The sequence below is a fragment of the Gossypium hirsutum genome, chromosome D05 (genome assembly GCF_007990345.1).
Source record: "Gossypium hirsutum isolate 1008001.06 chromosome D05, Gossypium_hirsutum_v2.1, whole genome shotgun sequence".
NCBI lineage: Eukaryota > Viridiplantae > Streptophyta > Magnoliopsida > Malvales > Malvaceae > Gossypium > Gossypium hirsutum.
This window is the reverse complement of record NC_053441.1, coordinates 37954994-37973239: the sequence shown is the minus strand read 5'-3', so window position 1 is coordinate 37973239 and position 18246 is coordinate 37954994. Positions and strand designations below refer to the sequence as shown.

Below are 18246 nucleotides of genomic sequence, written 5' to 3'. Positions count from 1 at the left end.
CGTTGCTTTGACGCGACGCAAGAGCGACGACCCCTTGCAAAAATTCAAATAAAATCAACGATAGAAATGCAAGCCAGTTGTTAGGATTTTTATTTTATGCTTCAAAGTCAGCCGTTAGATCATTCCCCTCTCTCTCTATATATAGTCAAAGCCATCTTTCTCTCTATTCCACTTGCGTGAATTTGAAGCGACCGCTCAAACTCAGATCGCTTACAAATAAATAATAATTTTTATATTGAGAAAAATTAGTTAGATGGATCCAGACGCAGTAGCCAAGGTGTTCGTCGAGCACTACTACACGACGTTCGATGCGAACCGGGCCGGTCTAGCCAATCTCTACCAGGACGGTTCAATGTTGACCTTCGAGGGTCAAAAGATCCAAGGCTCTCAGAGCATCGTCGCTAAGCTCACCAGCCTTCCTTTCCAGCAGTGTCAGCACAGCATCACCACCGTCGATTGTCAGCCCTCCGGCGCTGGCGGCATGCTGGTTTTCGTCAGTGGTACCCTCCAACTCGCCGGCGAACAGCATGCTCTCAAGTTCAGCCAGGTAATTATATTTTCTCTTACGTCTTTGTTCATCTCTATTATTCGTGTTTTTCTAAAAGAAGTTCTAGGGTTTTTATGCGTAGTTAGGTGATCGATCTATGACTTAATTTATGGTCTTAATTTCACTATGCGATTTGCTAGAGAACTGAGTTTTTCATTTGGTAAAAATTGGGGCTCAGGATTGAATCAGTGGATTCGGGATCTTAACAATTCAATTAAGTGTGATTTTGTTGTTTATGATAGTTACTGCTCATTACATTTTCTGGAATTGCATATTCTGCATTCATTTTGAACTTCGTGACTTCCTGGATATTCAAATTGAACTTCGTGCATGCATTTTCTGGAATTAAACTCGAGAAGGTTAAATAAATGTAAGATAATCAAATTGGACGTCGAAAATTGTCATGACTACCTTTCAAAAAGATGTCAGTATTTGAACTTCGTGACTTCCCGGATATTCCTATCCGCAATTGGAAGATAGGTTCGACTGATTCTTTCTTTGCTAGTATAAGTTTTCTGCTCGCCTGCATATGTTTTCTTGAACATGATTAATTCGTTGTACTCTATGAACCATTATCCGGGCATATATCTCAATGTTGTTTCTTGGGACTCTGCATGATATAAAAGAAACCCATTATGACATCTCTTCTCCTCATCACCTTGTGGTTAAATTGTCTTGCTTTCGTATTAGCATACAAGTTTCATCTATATAATGCCAAGGGTTAAATCATCATTTTTGAAATCCGAACTTGGCAACTACTTCCAAGGCCTTAACTTTTTTTTGGTTCAAGTTAGTATTGAACTTGGCAATTGTTCCCACATCCATGGCAATTGCTCCCACATCCATGGCAATTGCTCCCAAATTGAGCTGAATTCTTTTTTTTTTTTTGTCTCGAGTTATTTGACCATATTTCCTTGAAAACTTTAAAGCTTAGCCTCCAACGGGAACAATTGTCAAGTTGTTGGTCAAATGAATTGTCTAGTTCAAGTCAAGTTCTAATATGGGAAACAGTGTTTAGTTCAAGTCGCAATATGATAACAATTATCATGTCAAGGATTAACTTGGAAAAAATTCAGTGCCATTGGTTCCGATATTTTGGCACCGTATTTTTATTGCTTCTACTAACCGAGGTCTCTTTGCTCTTTTTAGATGTTTCATTTGATGCCAACACCGCAGGGAAGCTTCTACGTGTTGAATGACATATTCAGGTTGAACTATGCATAAAGATGCAATCCAAGGATACAAAACAAACAATGTTTTGGCACTCAGCTCCCTGTTCAGTTTTAGGCGTTCTTAAATGTGAAAACGGAAAATTCTTTTTATGTTTTAATCATTATTTCCATGTGTCTTCAAAAATTTCAGAGCTTTCTTTGTTGCATGATTGGCGGAGTTAGTGAAAGACAATATTTATGAATTGGATGTTTGATTGAAAGTATCTTTTTTAGCTTAGGGTTGCACATTTTCCATATATGAAATTTGTATGCATATTGTGAGTGCGATCCCTAGGTGGGATTATCAGGTCCTAAAAGATAAATCAACCCCATAAGAAATCAAATTACAGATGTTACTAATTACAAGAAGCACATACAGCACAACTACAGGGTAAATGGGCAAATCAAAGTTACAAACTATGTCAAGATGCTGGCTATTTATACAACAAATTCAGGAAACTATGAAATTAGGTTTAAAAAAGGTGAGGGGGGGGGATACTATGGGAAATAGGAAAGATCGTCGCTTTCCATATCATAACCATCAGTTATAGAAGTTGATGTTGTTGGTTCATTTGTATTAACAAGTTTAGCCTGCAAACAATGATTGCATTGTATTATAATCCCTTCCAAAAATTAAAGCTGCTAAAAAGTAAAACTCCCAACTTGAATGATTTGGACTTTCGATTTTAAAGACTCCACTAAAAGTGTATCAGTATCAAATCATATACTTTTTAATATATTTAGAAGCTTAAATCTCATTTAAGTGAACCAACCGATTAAATTAGGAATCGAAAATCGACTTTCAAACCGGTTTTAAACCTTTTGTGGCTACTCCTAATTACTAATATAAAAAATTCCAGAAGCAGGTGATTAGGTGATAAATTAGGTTAACTTACCTTAGCTTGGCGATACTTTTCAAGCATCCGGCGATATTGTTGACGTGCATCTGGAGAATCAACCATAGACAACACACGTGAGACTGCCTCATCGATTGCTACATCCACTTTCTGTTTGCGGAACACTTTGAGAATGTCCTCTTCTTCATCATCAATGCAATCCGACTCACTGCGAAAACCTCGCAAGCCTACACCTTTCCGGCGCCATCGAAGTACAACCTTGTCTAGAACACCAACAGCCCAACAGATAACCTTGTAGTTTTTCCTCACCTGGTAACCTCTCACATGGGCCTGATACCAAATGCCAAAAGATTTTAAAACATTACACATCTCCTACACGAACAAGGTAAATAAATATGTGGCAGGGGAGCAAGAGGAGACTATGTTGTTTCAACTCTTTATTTTCTTTTACAGAATCCGTGTCCCATGCAATCCAAACATGAGGGATATAACCCTCTCCAAAGATCCCAATATATGATAAACTTGGAGGAAACTGAACATATCTGTGTATAATTCCACATCTCATACACACCATGGTGAATAAGGACAGGACAGGGTAGAGATGGGAAGACTACTTTGGTTCAAGTCTATTCAAACATATAGGTATGGGGCTATAATCCTCCAAAGATCCTCTAATACATGGAAAACTTAACATAAAATTGAACATATCTGTGTTGGGCACATGCTGAAATCTGACACTCACATAGAGAGAAGAAAGGGAAGAAAATCTTTACAACCTGTAAATTCTGATAAATAGTAAAGATACCTGTATCTTCACAACTTTCTGGCGAAGTGCCAGAAAGTCTTTCCGACCTTTCCAGCCTCGAAATTTCTTCTGAATAGATAAAGCCGCAGAGTTGTAATCACGGGCATTTCCAAAAGCTAGCTTTGACATGGTAGAAAGATTTTGGATTTCACCCAAACTGATACCATACTCATCTACACTAGCTGCAATAACAGCATCTTCTTTCTGTTGTCGCTTCCTGAAAGAATGTGCACGGAAAGCATTTTGTATACGTGCAGCGGCCTGAGCTGCATTCCTGACAGCAGCCAATGTATCTTTAAGTGAAAGTTGATCCTCATTGGTGGCAAGGCTCCCCTGTGAGACACTATTAACAGCAATTTCAGCCTGAACTGCAGCCGAGCCTTTGGAAAGCTCACTTTCTTCCAGTGTAAGGGATGAAAGGTGGCTCATAAGAGCTACCTCTGAAAGATAACCAGCGAGTCCCTTATGACCACTTGAGTCAGCAATAGATGCTGGGGTCTCACCACTAGGATCTTGTGAGGTTGGATCTGTCACTGCCCAAGCTGAAGCACCAGAGGCTATAAGTGCAGCAACCATTTTTTCTCTGCTAAGAACAGAAAGTTCACATCATTCAGCAAGTTCGATGCATCGTATTAGCAGTCCATATGAAATCTAACAGCTAGACCCCTTAAACTTGCCATTCGACCTCACCCCTCCCCTTTTTTTCTTTGGTTAAAAAATTCCAAAGAGCATGTGCTGAATTAGGGGATGCCAGTGCTATTGTTATGTTTTGTGAAAGTAATAATCCTTAATGATTCTGTTAAAATATTAATTGTGAGAGAGACAGAGTGAATAAAGTTAGAGAAAGTAAATCAATTCTCTTTTACCTTCCGAATCTTGCAGCCCAGTGAAGAGCAGTCCATCCGTTAATGTCTCGGAAGTTTATACTGACTCCATGGTTTAGAATTGGATTTAAGGCCCACTCAAAGCCCAATCCAGCAGCCATGTGTATTATTCCTTGCTCTTTCTTGGACATGGTGATGCCTGGCTGATCTCCTGATTCCTTGGATCTAGAAGATAACCATTGTTGCAGTTTGTCTTTTAGAAGCTCTTGCAGAAGCCAATCAATAGTACCAGAGGAAGTCCCACTGCCAATTAAAAGAGCCTCTATGACATGACTCCATGATTCATCATCAGCTTTAAGCTTTTCCGAAAAATTTTCTCCAGAATCTATGCTATCTTTTTGTGATGATGAATCAGTCAGAAGCATCTTTACAAATCTTACAAGTAACAATAGCTCTTCAAGACTTTTAGGAGCTTCTGCGTGGGATAAATTATACCGAATGCAACTACTACTACTACTACTACTACTACTACTACTACTACTACTAACTCTATACTCGAACTCTCTGATTTCACTGCAGGACTCACGATTAGCACTAGTGATGCAGAGTGTGACCTTCCCGGGAAGGTGAGGAGGAGCTTTACAACAAATAACACCTTCCTGAATGATCTCAATAGGAACTTCAGTCTCCCCAAACATACATGCCCAGACAGATTCTGATGGATCACAGAGAAAAGATCCAACAATGATGACCTGCATATGGGAACCGTGCTTTAAACTTTAAGCATTGACTGCAGGAGTAAAGATAAAGAACTGCAAGAATCAGTGACAAAGAAAAAAGAAGAAATAGAATTCCCTCATACACACCCTTGTAGGCTCACTGGAGTAACCCCATTCTGGAGAAATTTCTCGAATTGTGAACTTCTGCTTCTGTGCGATAGTTAAGCTTGAATCTGTCGCAAGAGGAATTCCTATTTCTTCTTGGTTGAAAAACATTCTATAATTATCAGACTTGGTGTCAAAAGATTCTATTGCAGAAGAATATGCAGGAATGTCAACATTTCCAACTTCTTGATGCAGCAGTATGGGAGCTGGTAGGGAAAAAGATAGTCTTAAGAATGTAAGAAAATAAACTAGATAATAATATTTCTAGAATCAAATGCTTATCAAGATAGAAGGAGATCATACAGGCTTCAATGCTCGATCCATTAAAATTCAGCAAATGAGACTGTTCCTGTTGCTCAGTGGCTCTCATCCTCAAAGAAGATAGTGGTTTTCCCTGTTTGAAGGACAAAAAAACTCTCCTTACAGCTGGGGGAAAAAAAATCCTGATCTTATATTTAGTTCAAAAATTAACCATAAGACAGAGCTGTGGTTAACTGGGTCAGGCATGCACGGTTAAGAATGGGAGTTACCATAGGTCAGGGGGCCAAATCCCATACCTAAAAATTGGGAGATATCCTCCATAACCTTAGTTAAAAGAAAACCTACTATCAAAATAATTACAAAAACGATATTTAACAGTTTATTGCAGATACTAGAATAGTTTCCATGCTTTGACATTTCTGTTCAATGGGGAAATGTCTTTACCTTGGAGTTAACAGCTGATTGAGTATTGCATGAGTCAAATACGCTTTTCCAATATTGAGATTCATGGATTCCATCTGAATTATCATTGCCATAGACTTGACTATGTCCTCCATTTTTACCTACAAAAGTTAGCTGTTCTTTTCAGCTTCTTTACTCATTCATCATATTCAAGAGTCAACCAAGAAATATAGGAACAGTAAAGAAAGAGAGGCTAGCCATTAAATTTGACAGCAGTCAATCTGTTGGATGTTCATGTTCGCCACAAATTTTGAAAGCCAAAAAAGGAAATGCAGTTTCAAACAGAAACAATGTTTTCAAATTGTCTTTCTTCTGTTTTTCTGTTCCTTCCTTTCATTACTCTTTTGCATTTCTCTAAGACTAGAGAGGGGATGTGGGGGCAAATTCAAAATTTACAAGTTTCCTAAGTGTGGTGGTGAATATGATATAAAGCATGTATAATTTGACAATTTTGAGCATCAAAGAAATGGTGAACTAACAAACCTCCATCGGGAAGCAGCATGGAACTATTTGAATAATTTTCCACTCTAGCCGGTTGGGAATAAAGGTGATCTTGAAAGATATTATCAGGTTCATACAGTAGATCTGCCTGTTGCTCCTGCTTGGTGATCTCCCTTCCATATTCCTGAAACTCCGAATCATTTGTATCCCCATCCATGCCGTAGAATTGACTCATTTCTTTCACGCTGTCTTCATTCAAACTTAGCTGCTCCTCAAGCCTCTTTAAAGCTTGAACAACCTGAAGATCATCTGGACTGGGATACTCTACTGTATTATCTATTCCATTGTTCTTAATGACTATATCAGAGCTAACTTCAGCAGACCCAGGACTAGGTAAGTTCTGATATGATTCATGTACATCACTAGATAGAGAGTTAAATCCAGGATTTTGAGAAGTATATGAGATTGGACTTGGAGTCCTAGCAGAATTGGATAATGAAGAGTGCACAGTGGATGCAGAACTGGGCTTAGCCTCATTTATCTCTCTATAATGAACAAGAACAATATGCTCGTACGCCCTGCAAAAGTACTAACCCATTAGTAAATATGCTTCCCCAGCGGTCAAAATGACTAACTAAATATTCCGTATCACAACATGAAACAATGTAAATAAATATACTAGCAAGTAGACTTACGGGTCCAGCATCCAGTAGCTACGTCTCTGAAAACTGGGGTTTTGCTCTCCATGAGCATAGTAACAATTCAAGGTTTCAACATTACCAACCTGGCCATGCATGCAATAACATCACCTCTCTGATTGAAGATATCAATATAAAACTCCATTGACATTAGAACAGTCAAATGTATTAAACGGTTAATACTAACAAAGAAATACATATCCATCAATTTTCAAGTATTCATGTAAACAGATGTTCCCTATGCACCAAGGGTTCACTTTAAATCAAACAATTGGCCAATGTTTCACATTTATGATTATTTCGCACAATTCAAGTGGTTCCTTCATTTTCTAAATAACAAAAGCACAAATTTTACATAATTTCCATCTAATAAAAGAAAACCAAAATGCAAATGGTGTTTGACAAAACCTTAAGCCTTTCGTGGGCTTCCCCGACAGTTCTTCCATCCTTCTTCTTACGCCAACTATGGCCATCTTTACGAAAGAACCGAAGAACCCTCTTGTTGAAAAGAAACAATGAGCCACCTATACATATAATTCCAGTTAATAATACAGACATCCAAATATGTAAATAACAGCATTAAAGCTATGATTAACGAAAGTTCAAGTTCAAATTAAAGTTCAAATTAGAAAATTTACTTGTTGGCTTGCGAGGAGGCTCTTGCTGAAGCTGATACTTCTCATGGTTTTGTAGTATAAACAGTACTTCAGCTGGCTTCAACCACCGAGATTGAGCTTCCCGAAACAGATTATTAATATCATACCCTGAGATCATATTAAAAAGAAAGAAAGAAAACTGTGTTTAAGTGATTTCTAATATAGTTAAAACCCTAAATCTGAGATTTAATCCAACTAAAGCAGTAAACGAAGAAACTCAAAGAACAAACAAAAATCATAGCTTCACCTGATTGCGCCATCTTCAATTTTCTATAAGAAATTCAAAACACCCACGATCCTTGTCATTTGAACCGTAGCTGTTTACTGGAGCTACGAGGTAATTAAGCTTAATAAATCACTGGAACCACAAAGTTGCTACTGCTCGTATGAAACGCGGAGTTTTGCCTTCCATGACGTGGCACGTTTTAATTGGCTGTTGTATTAAGTATGTCTTTTTTTTTTCAATTCTTAGTACACCTCTGTTGACTTGTCCAATATGTCAACGTCCCGCCCGCACTGTTTTTAGGGTAATTTACCAATAAAACCTTTTTTTTTCAAAATTTATCGAAATGGGTCAACTATTTAATTATTTACCGGAATGGTCCATTTTTTGCGAAATCGTGTCCACTTCAGCGCGATGTCAGGGTACGCGCCAGGAAATCGCGTCCACGTCAGCGCGACTTACTGACGTGGACGGAAATCGCGCCCTAGAGGACGCGATTTGCTGACGTGGCATGAACAGTTTATGTTTTTTAGCTTGAAAAACTTTGAAAGGCCATAACTTTTGGCTCGGTTGTCCGATTGAGACGATTTTTTTTTATTTTGAATAACTTTTTGAGATCTACGCGCTGAAAAACTGCTTAGAGATGAATAGGGACTAATTTGTAAAGTATAATTTGTTAGTTACGAGTATAGGGACTAAAGTGTAATTATTTCAAAATTAGCATGAAATTTTTGTATTTAATAATATTTGAATGTTATGGAAGGATGAAATTGAATTTAAATTGAAAAACGAAGCTTAGATTTGAAAATATGACTATTTAGGTTTTAGGAACTAAATTGAATAAAATGGAAAATTTTAGGGAACTTCTCAAAAGTGGAATGAGCTGACTTATACCTATAACAGGATGATATAAGACAATTCTGTAAAAAAATATCCGGTGTTTACTTCAAATAAATAAGGAAAATAATGATTTGAATGTTTCAAAATTCAATTTTAAACCGAAAAAATCAAAATTTAGGGGCAAAAAAGGATATTTTTCGATGAAAACTGTGGCAAACCGCCTTCGACAGTTTGTCAGCGCCTAGATCTCGAAAATTTATTCGAAATCAAAAGAAAATTGTCTCAATCGGACAACCGAGCGAAAAGTTATGGCCTTTCAAAGTTTTCCAAGCTTAAAAACATAAATTGTTCATCCACGTCAACAAATCGCGTCCTCGTAGGCGCGATTTGTTTCCACGTAAGCAAATCGCGCTGACGTGGACGCGATTTCGCGGAAAATGGCCCATTCCGGTAAATAATCAAAAAATCGACTCATTTCGATAAATTTTGAAAAAAAACGGCTTTTATTAGTAAATTACCCCTGTTTTTAAGTAATGAATCCCTGCGTGTTTAGATTTTTTTCCAATAAAAACTTTGTAGATTGGGCACTATTGCTAATAATTGTTTTTATTTTAATCACTAAATTTTAATAATTTTTATTTTTAATCACTCCTCGTTAATTAATATTATTATATATTTATTTTATTCACCCAATTTTAATAAATTTTTATTTTAATCACTCACTTCCATTTCTACGGGTATAACTTCAATTTTTACAAAAGAAAATTTATTTGATGATTTTAATTTCTTTTACTTTTTCCTTTTTATAATTAATTTTAGTACAAAGATTTATCTGGGTTTTCTATTCGGAAACTAATTTATTTTTTAAAAATATTTTTTTTCCTTTTTTAGAATTAATTTTAGTTTGACATAATCCTAAATTTAACTTTCAATGTTTATATCTTTTGTCAATTTGGCTCTATTCTTTTTTTGACTTAAATGACCCTCAACCTTTTAAAAAGAATCAAATCATTTTTTAGGCATAATTGTAAAAAAAACCCTCAACGTTTGGGGGCTTTTGGTTTTGTGCCATTGACCTTTTTATTTTTTGATTAACACCCTCAACATTACAATTTTTTAAGAAATTAGTCCAATTTTAACGGTCAACGTGAGTTGACCGTTAATCAAACTGTAGGTCAACATAATAGCCCATGTGGCATGCCACATAAGCGCACGACATCATAGATGATGTCATCTATTTAACAAAAATTTTTTCTCTAATATTCTTTCTTGCCAAACACCACTTTTTTTCTTCAAGACACATGATTGCTGCCATTTTTTTCTCTCATTTTCTCTCTTGCCAAACACCATTTTTCTTCTTCAAAACATATGGTTGGAGTAACTGGAGATGAATGCAACCCGGTATCAACAAAAAACCTAAACCTGGATCCATTTGCTTCACCGACGATGCTGAGTTTGTGGATCTAGATCCAGGTCACTCTTTCGAAGCTGTTGAAGAACATATATAAACCACACAAATCCATGATTTAGCTTCTTAAATGAAAAATGTCTCCTTAATTATTTTGTTTTACATTAAAAAAACAACAATCGTAGTTCAAAATTGTGAATCTTTTAAAAATAACGATTGCAAAGAAAGCAGATGAGATCTGAAAAAAATAAGTAAAAGTACCTTTTTGTGAGAATCCATGAAAGAAACAAGAAAGTAATGACGCTTAGGAACTTTAACAAGCCTCAAGGAAGAAAAATCAAAATCTTGAACGACAATATCAGCCGCTGATTCTTGTGATTGTTTTTGAGTGAGGATTAGAGTGGTTGATACGAGTCACAAAGATCCAATTCAAGCTCAAGAACGTGATGGGCTCAAATTACCACAAGGCCCAATAACAAGGTCAAAGGCCAGGCAAATGCGTACGAAACTAAATGGAATCATTCAAGACTTCATTAGCAAGGCCTTAGATGCATATACAATGGAAAAAGAAAATCAAGATTCACTTTCTTGTTTTTAAGAAAATCAAGAAACCGAATCTTAGTCCAATCTTGTTGTTTTGAGCGATTTCAAGAATCAAGAAAATCAAGATTTCAAATCTTGGAAATCTTGGCCCAAGAAACCAAATCTTGTAGCTAAGGTGTATTGGATCTCAGTTACGAGCATCAACGAACCAATTTTGGTAGAAAACAGATTATAAGCCCAAGTTCTTGAAGGCAAGTCCCAATAAGACGTTCCAAGCCCAATCAAGAAATTTAAATTAGACTTAGTTGAAAATCAGGCCAAATTGTCAAAGTGGCCCAATTTGTAAAATTTTAAATAACTAGTTTTAATTTTTAGACTTTATGATTTAATTCCTATGTAAAAAAATTCAGCCCAAGCAGCCCATTAAAAGCCTTGGCCAAATTTCCCCTTGAAATTAGCAATTAGGTTTTTTTTTTAGATTTCCTAATAGGGTTAGGAAAATAGTTAGGAGGCTTATATTAAGGCTTGGCCGGCCACCCTTATGAAAAACACATTGATTATTACATTAAATTTTCAAATTTTTGTTGAGTTAAAATTCTCTTAGAGTTTCTCCAAGAATTCTCTCTTGAGTTTTCTTTTGAAGTAGTTTTAACAATCTTTTTGATTGTGGAAGCCATCTTCAGCCTTCTTCTTACCGTGTGCTTACATCGGAGGGGAGATTAGAGCCGTTTGAAGGGAGTTGTGAAATCTTTTTCGATTTCAAGGCTTCTTAGGACTTTTCCTTATCTTTATTGCTGTTTATTTTTCTTTAGATTTTTCTGCTTGTGCCGATTCATTGATTAACTTGTTTTATTCGTTCTTGTTGCGTTTCTAGCCCTTTTCAATCTTCAAGAAGCTGATCGACACCCTTCTTGGCAGCAAGAAAACGTTTTCTATTCATAATTTGCAATTGATCTTGCTGCCCAATTATCCTATCTCTGATTCAATTCGGTTTGCTGAGTTTTTAAATTAACTTGTTGTTTTGTGTTCAATTGTCAGATTCGGCTGATTGGATTCTTTCTTGAAGTTCAATTTTGTGTTCTTGGCTTCCAAGAATCCCCTATTAATAAGTGTTTCGGTTCTTGGTTGATTCTTTATTGTTTTGGGGTTTTTGTTTCAGATCTGAGATTCTAAGATTTAATTTTTTCTATTTCGTTTCAGATCTAAGGCTCCGTTTGATTGGTGGAAAATATTTTTCGAAAAATATTTTCCGGATTTTCCAGCATTTGGTTGGTGTAAAATGAAATCCTAAGGGAAAATGTTTTACAAACACGGGTAAAAAAGGCCCCAATTTATGGAAAACATCTTACCGATTTGGAATCAGTAAGACATTTTCCAGAATTTCCAGCGTTCTCCCTTCTCTACACTCTCGTTCTCCCTTCTCCTCTCTACACCGATCTGGTTTCGTTCTCCCTTCTCCCTTTCGTTCTCCCTTGATCTGGTTTCGGGCTCCTTTCCCCCCTTAATTTCTTCTTCTTTTTATAAATTGATTTGGGGATTTTTTGCTTGTTTTTGTCTAAGATCTCTTGATTGGGTTTTCTGCTAGTTTGACTGTGGTGTTTGGCTTGTTTTGGGCAGACTTTCTTCACAGACTTGCTTTAGAAAGGTATATTTTCTTGTCCATATTTTTGTGAATCGGTTTCTGGGTTAGTTCCTTTATGTTATTGGTTTCTTGTCCATATTTTTGTGAATCGGTTTCTGGGTTAGTTCCTTTATGTTATTGGTTTTTTGTCCATAGTTTTGTGAATTGGTTTCTTGTCTATAGTTAGAAAGATTTTGGCCCCTGTTTATGCTGAATGTCACCTCTGCTCTCACTGATCTGTGCCTATAGTCTTCTCTGGTTACCACTGTATCGTTGGTCGCAGCTTAGATTTTAATCCATGCTTTTGATGTTCTAACAGCATCAAATGTAGTCAAATATAGTTTAATCCATGGTTTTGTCGTTGGTCGCAGTTTATTACTTATCTAGTTAGAAGTTAACAAATTTGTTAGTATTTGATGCTAGAGAAAATGGCTTCCTTTGATACTGGCAGTCCTATAGACCATGTGCTGCAATAAGAGCCTGCAAATGAAAATGAGTCATAGCCTCATAAATATTAGTAGGAGTAGAACCTGACAAATAGACTACCTTGGTGAGGTTAACCTTGGGTTTAAAGATACCAACTTTACTTTAAGTGATCATGGAATATGTACTTGGGTAAGGAAGGTGAATGAGGTTGAGACGAACTAGGAGTAGAATTGTTAGGTGATGACACAATTGGAACAAACATTGAAACTGTAGGTAAGGAACTAGAAAGTTCAGGTAAAGAAGTTGACACAGGAGATGCACCGAAACTATTAGAAAATGAAGAAATAGTTCTCACAAAAGAAGACGAGTGGAAAAACATATTAATAGTAATTAATTACATTTATAATTACTTAATTTTTTCATAAATTTTTTATTTGCTGAAGTCCTATATGAAGTCCTTAATTAAAGTCCTATATGATTTATTTGCTGAAGAGTGAGCTTCTGAAATCTGTATATGCTGAAATCTGAAATCTGTATTTGGTAAAGGTTCCCATGGAATTATTAGACTTTGAATTTTTAATAAGGATTTTACTACATCATAGCTGCATCATAGTTCTATTACTTGCATTCCCCCATTTATGTTTCAATGCGCGAGAGAAAATCTGTCACTTTGTGTTCTATTACCTTGTCCTTATGTCATCAACTTTTGGATCTTTATGGACTCGATTTAGAACTGGAGTTTTCACGTGAAGAAAAACAATTTTCTCTGCTGAAAAAAATTTTAAAGCTTGGTATAGATGTAGTGGTGTCTGATGCATTTTCCTCCATATTTTTTGAAATTCCTGGAACTGCATTTTGAGACTTGGAAGCTGTTCTTTCTGGGTTTTTGGTACCTGAACTGCTTGTGGATGAAATACAAGAAACTGTTGCAGAGTGCTCTGAATCTTCCTAACTAGGCACTAACTTGAGGGACTCAAGCTTCATCCTCAACAGTTTGAGCCTCTTCTTAGCTTTGTTCATTACTTTGGTCTCTTCTTTGAGTTTTTTCATATATATATATAATTAGCTTGTGTTGTTTCTTATGGGATAAATTTTCGTTTAGGGTTAATTTTAGAAGTTTCAAAATCCATATTCCGGTTTCAATGTTAATGGCATTGATTATTATGTCAAATCTTGAGAAATGAAAATTTTATCAGCAACTCATGTGATACAAAATGCATCAAATATGTATGGAACATTATACTTTTATGGCAAATCATAACAGAATCCAACTTTTATGATTTAACAGTCAATCTTTTTTGATAATAATTGCTATCTCATAAATATTAATTATTTCTACTCATAAGTGAATAATAATTTAATTAAGATACTTAACATAATGAAATATGGATTATTCATTTTTCTTTATCTTTTTTTGTGTGTGAATTTATTCGTTTTTCTTTATTTACAAGTAATCGATATCAAAATCTTTTACGAAAAATCCGATTAATACATCCTCAAACTATAATCTAGCTATTAAATTGGTCTCTATAATCAAGATTTTAAATTGGTCTCTATAAATTTTGATATTGAAAATTATAACTTATAATGTGATTCCTTTAGTTTTTTTAGAACATTAATATCCGATTATTCTTTTTTCTTCCAATTATAACTTATAATGTGATTCTTTTTTCTTCCAATTATAAATATATTAATATTTGTTGAAGTATTGGTACAAAGAAAGTAGTTTAATTTCTCAAAAAATTATTCAATACTTGTTTTTTAACACAATTACAAATAATTTATTTGATATTAGTTTTTTTCAATTTATAACGATTAATATTGTAGCTTAATAATTGAGTATTATTATAAATAAATCATTGCAATATATGTAAAAATAATTTAAAATATAAAAATTTATTAATATATATTTAATATATGTAAAAACAACTTTTCCGGAAAATATTTTCAAGAAATCTGCGAAACAACAGAAAATATTTTACACAGATTCAATCAAACACCAGAAAATATTTTCCAATAAATCATTTTACAGAAAAGTAAAACATTTTCCAGAAATCATTTTATGGAAAACATTTTACTGGCAATCAAACGAACCCTAAGCGTCTAAAGTTTTCATAGGAGTTTTTCGTGACTTGACAACTCGATCTTGGTCCGCGCGCAACCCTCTATCAGTAGTAGAGGATGAAGAAGAAGTATCATGATGATAGATGATAATGTTATTATTTTGTTGATTCGAAGAAGAAGGAATCAAATGGCAACGTTGAAACCAGCTACGAACACCGTCCACGAGACTTCCACTTCCCCACATATACTCTTTTTTACTTGGATTCACAGCCAACCAATATCAACATTAATAATTCCCTTAATAATTTTTGGTTGGTCAGCATAGCCAGCTGTGGTGTCTAGGTTGTCAACTTTGTAGTCAAAGCTAAATTTTGTTTCAAGTGGAAAAGGGGCAATGTCCCTTTTAATACTGTATATATGCTTATAAATACAATTGCTATCATTTTGGAAGGCTAATAGAAATTGTTATTCGAGGCTTCGTCTGTAATCCTGAAGTTTCTACTGACCATGTTTAGGTGGTAGAATTATTTTTCATCTTAGCTAGTCTGAAACTTAAGCATCACTTTTTTTTGTTTTTACAGTAGTTCCAATAATAAAAAATAAGAAACAGTTAGCCCATGACTACCCACAAAAAAAAATCTTTGACAAGAGAGAAAATGAGAGAAAAAAATGACAGCCGACAGTGGGGAAAAAAACAATGATTTTAAGTTGAAAGTGTGGTGTGGGTTTATAAAAATTGCACAAAAACATGATTATAATCATGGTAATGGAGATTCTTGTAGATGAAATGAGCTAACCATATGTTTTGAAGAAGAAAAATGGTGTTTGGCAAGAGAGAAAATGAGAGAAAATTTTGTTAAATAGATGACATCATCTATGATGCCGTGCGCTTATGTGGTATGCCACATGGGCTATTATGTTGATCTACAGTTTGATTAATGGTCAACGTGAGTTGACCATTAAAACTGGGCTAATTTCTTAAAAAATCGTAATGTTGAGGGTGTCAATCAGAAAATAAAAAGGTCAATGGCACAAAACCAAAAGCCTCCAAACGTTGAGGGTTTCTTTTTTTTGCAATTATGCCTTTTTTTAATGAAAATACTGACTAAAACATTATTTTTTTAACGATGTCGGTGTGGCAGTACACGTGTACTTCATGCTAACATGACACTATTTATCTTATATGTCATGCCCACAAATAATTTAAAAATTATAAAAAATTATAAAATTATAAAAGGTTCATAAAATTTCAAAAAACATAACATGAATTACATGTTGATTGTTATGCGAACTACCATATAACATCCCAAATTCGGCTTAGACGTTATGGCCAGATCTGGAGAAGCTACATGGTACTTTGCGAAAAACCCAGAAAATTTGTTAGACTTGCGAACAGTGCCAAATTTTATTAAAACAATTCTAATTTATTTTCAGTGAAAACATCCTTCATAATTAATTCGTAAATTGTATCGATTAGACTTATATTTCCAAAACGCATTTGTTTGTAGCGAAATCCTTTAGTTAAATTCATTTTGAATACATGAGTCGTATTTTGGAAAATTTAATGTTTTGTTAACGGTGATTTTTTTTAAATCGAAAAACAGTTTAAAGCAATAGATAAAAAGTTCAAAACCAAACAGTCCCAAAATGGTCAAACAGTCCAACAAAACCAATTAGAATAAACCTGAACTTAAAATAGTAAAATTTATCATAAGTTTTTAACCGAGTTCCTGTCGCATCAACGGGCCTAAGTTTGTGTGTTACTTGAGAATCAAACAAACTGATAGTGTGCTTACAAGCTCAGTGTGTAACTTAAATAAGCCAAAATATCAGATATAATTTTCAGACATGCTTTTAGAAGTCGAACATATATATATCATATACAGAAACAAAATCAGAACAAATCAGATGCAAATGTACATTCCTACCCCTACCCGCTACACACTATCTCCAACCATCCCTACACACCACTTAGTGTTGGTATGACATTTTTCAAATTATTTACAGCTTAGCTGCCAGATCAATAGGTGATTTAAAGCCAAATATGGATATATGTGTGGCTGTGCCACCAAATACGACAAGTTATTAAACTGCCCACACTTCTTCCATATCACAAATCCCACCCCAATGCACACACATAATTACAAATGCTAGAAATGAACATGTCATACATGCTCTTATAACAAAATATAGATCATCCTTGACAAATAACAGATCAGGCATATCATATTATAGATCATACATACATATCATAGGTTATACTTACTGTACTACCTAATAATTTTGCATACTTTAATCATACTTATACTATGTTTTATGCTAACAGAGCATCAGAAATCATGTTTTATAGATTAGATTATAACATATGGACCCTACAGAAGGCCTACGTTCGATCTGAACGACGCTTGCAATCTTAGGAGAAATTTCAGATTTTAGGCCCACATGCCCGTGTGGCCCACACGATTTGACACATGGTCTCACACAGGCCTGTGTGGCCCACACGACCCAACTGGCTCAAATCATGTGTCTCACATGGTCCAACACACGGACTACCAAACGACTATGTGGCGTCAACAGTTTAGGTTTTCGGCTTTTGTTGTTTGCTAGTTTCTCGAAATTTCGTTACACAGCTGATCCAATTTCGATGTAAATGCCACCACGAAACTCCCAGAACCTAAAATCGTCATTTAACATGCTTAAATCAGTAATGATTGTACGAAAACTAAATTAAATATGCCACAAAAATGCCCATATTCGGCTTCCAAAAACGTTAAAATACTTATGCAACAGTGAACAACAACAACCTGCCGTTTAAATGGTTGGAGGAGTACCAATTTCCTCTCAATCCTCTCTTGGCAGCACACAAAAGTGCATAATTAAAATCGATGTAAATGCCACCACGAAACTCCCATAACCTAAAATCGTCATTTAACATGCTCAAATCAGTAATGATTGTATGAAAACTAAATTAAATATGCCACAAAAATGCCCATATTCGGCTTCCAAAAACGTTAAAATACTTATGCAACAGTGAACAACAACAACCTGCCGTTTAAATGGTTGGAGGAGCACCAATTTCCTCTCAATCCTCTCTTGGCAGCACACAAAAGTGCATAATTAAAATCGATACTAAAACCCAATTCCACATCAAAATTCAATAATACTCTCAAAGCTCGAACTACTAAAATAAAATCACGATGTTACCTAACGACACAACCTTAACAAACCACAACATCGAAAACCAATCTAACAACAAGAGAACGAGAACAAATCAAAGACCAAAGCAGATGATTTGATAACCAAAATACTAATAAAAAAATAAGAAACAAGAACAGAAAGAACGAATAAAAAACAAAGAAAATCCAATTGCAAAGGTTGGGAGAATAACGATGGCATGAAATGGGGAATGAGGGAACAAACGTGGGAAAAGAAAAAAAAACAAATGGGAGCAGATTTTCATGGGAATTAAAAATAA

General features: G+C 35.1%; 2 protein-coding genes across 2 annotated transcripts; one reads left to right on the top strand and one right to left on the bottom strand.

Annotated features, from left to right (window-relative positions):
• Positions 1 to 1979, top strand: LOC121203140 (nuclear transport factor 2B). Its single transcript, XM_041094776.1, has 2 exons — positions 1 to 547; positions 1697 to 1979. Exons 1-2 carry the CDS (start codon positions 254 to 256, stop codon positions 1769 to 1771), a joined length of 369 nt encoding a protein of 122 aa, XP_040950710.1. The 5' UTR covers positions 1 to 253; the 3' UTR covers positions 1772 to 1979.
• A 98-nt stretch (positions 1980 to 2077) lies between these two features.
• On the bottom strand, positions 2078 to 8014 carry LOC121203146 (calmodulin-binding transcription activator 4). Its single transcript, XM_041094775.1, has 12 exons — positions 7894 to 8014; positions 7629 to 7754; positions 7399 to 7514; positions 6988 to 7076; positions 6335 to 6870; positions 5834 to 5952; positions 5432 to 5522; positions 5111 to 5334; positions 4287 to 4996; positions 3421 to 4003; positions 2655 to 2945; positions 2078 to 2349 (listed from the first exon to the last, which is right to left on the bottom strand). The coding sequence occupies exons 1-12, from the start codon at positions 7904 to 7906 to the stop codon at positions 2257 to 2259; spliced, it is 2991 nt and encodes a 996-aa protein (XP_040950709.1). The 5' UTR covers positions 7907 to 8014; the 3' UTR covers positions 2078 to 2256.
• Positions 8015 to 18246: the final 10232 nt, after the last annotated feature.

What these genes read in the sequence shown, in the direction of transcription:
- LOC121203140 (XM_041094776.1), top strand. Translation starts at nt 254, where the DNA reads ATGGATCCAGACGCAGTAGCCAAGGTGTTCGTCGAGCACTACTACACG. An exon ending in ATGCTCTCAAGTTCAGCCAG is followed by an intron (nt 548 to 1,696) that starts GTAATTATATTT and finishes TGCTCTTTTTAG; the next exon opens with ATGTTTCATTTGATGCCAAC.
- LOC121203146 (XM_041094775.1), bottom strand. An exon ending in AAGCCCACGAAAGGCTTAAG is followed by an intron (nt 7,077 to 7,398) that starts GTTTTGTCAAAC and finishes ATGCATGGCCAG; the next exon opens with GTTGGTAATGTTGAAACCTT. An exon ending in AATCAGCTGTTAACTCCAAG is followed by an intron (nt 5,523 to 5,833) that starts GTAAAGACATTT and finishes TCCTTCAAACAG; the next exon opens with GGAAAACCACTATCTTCTTT.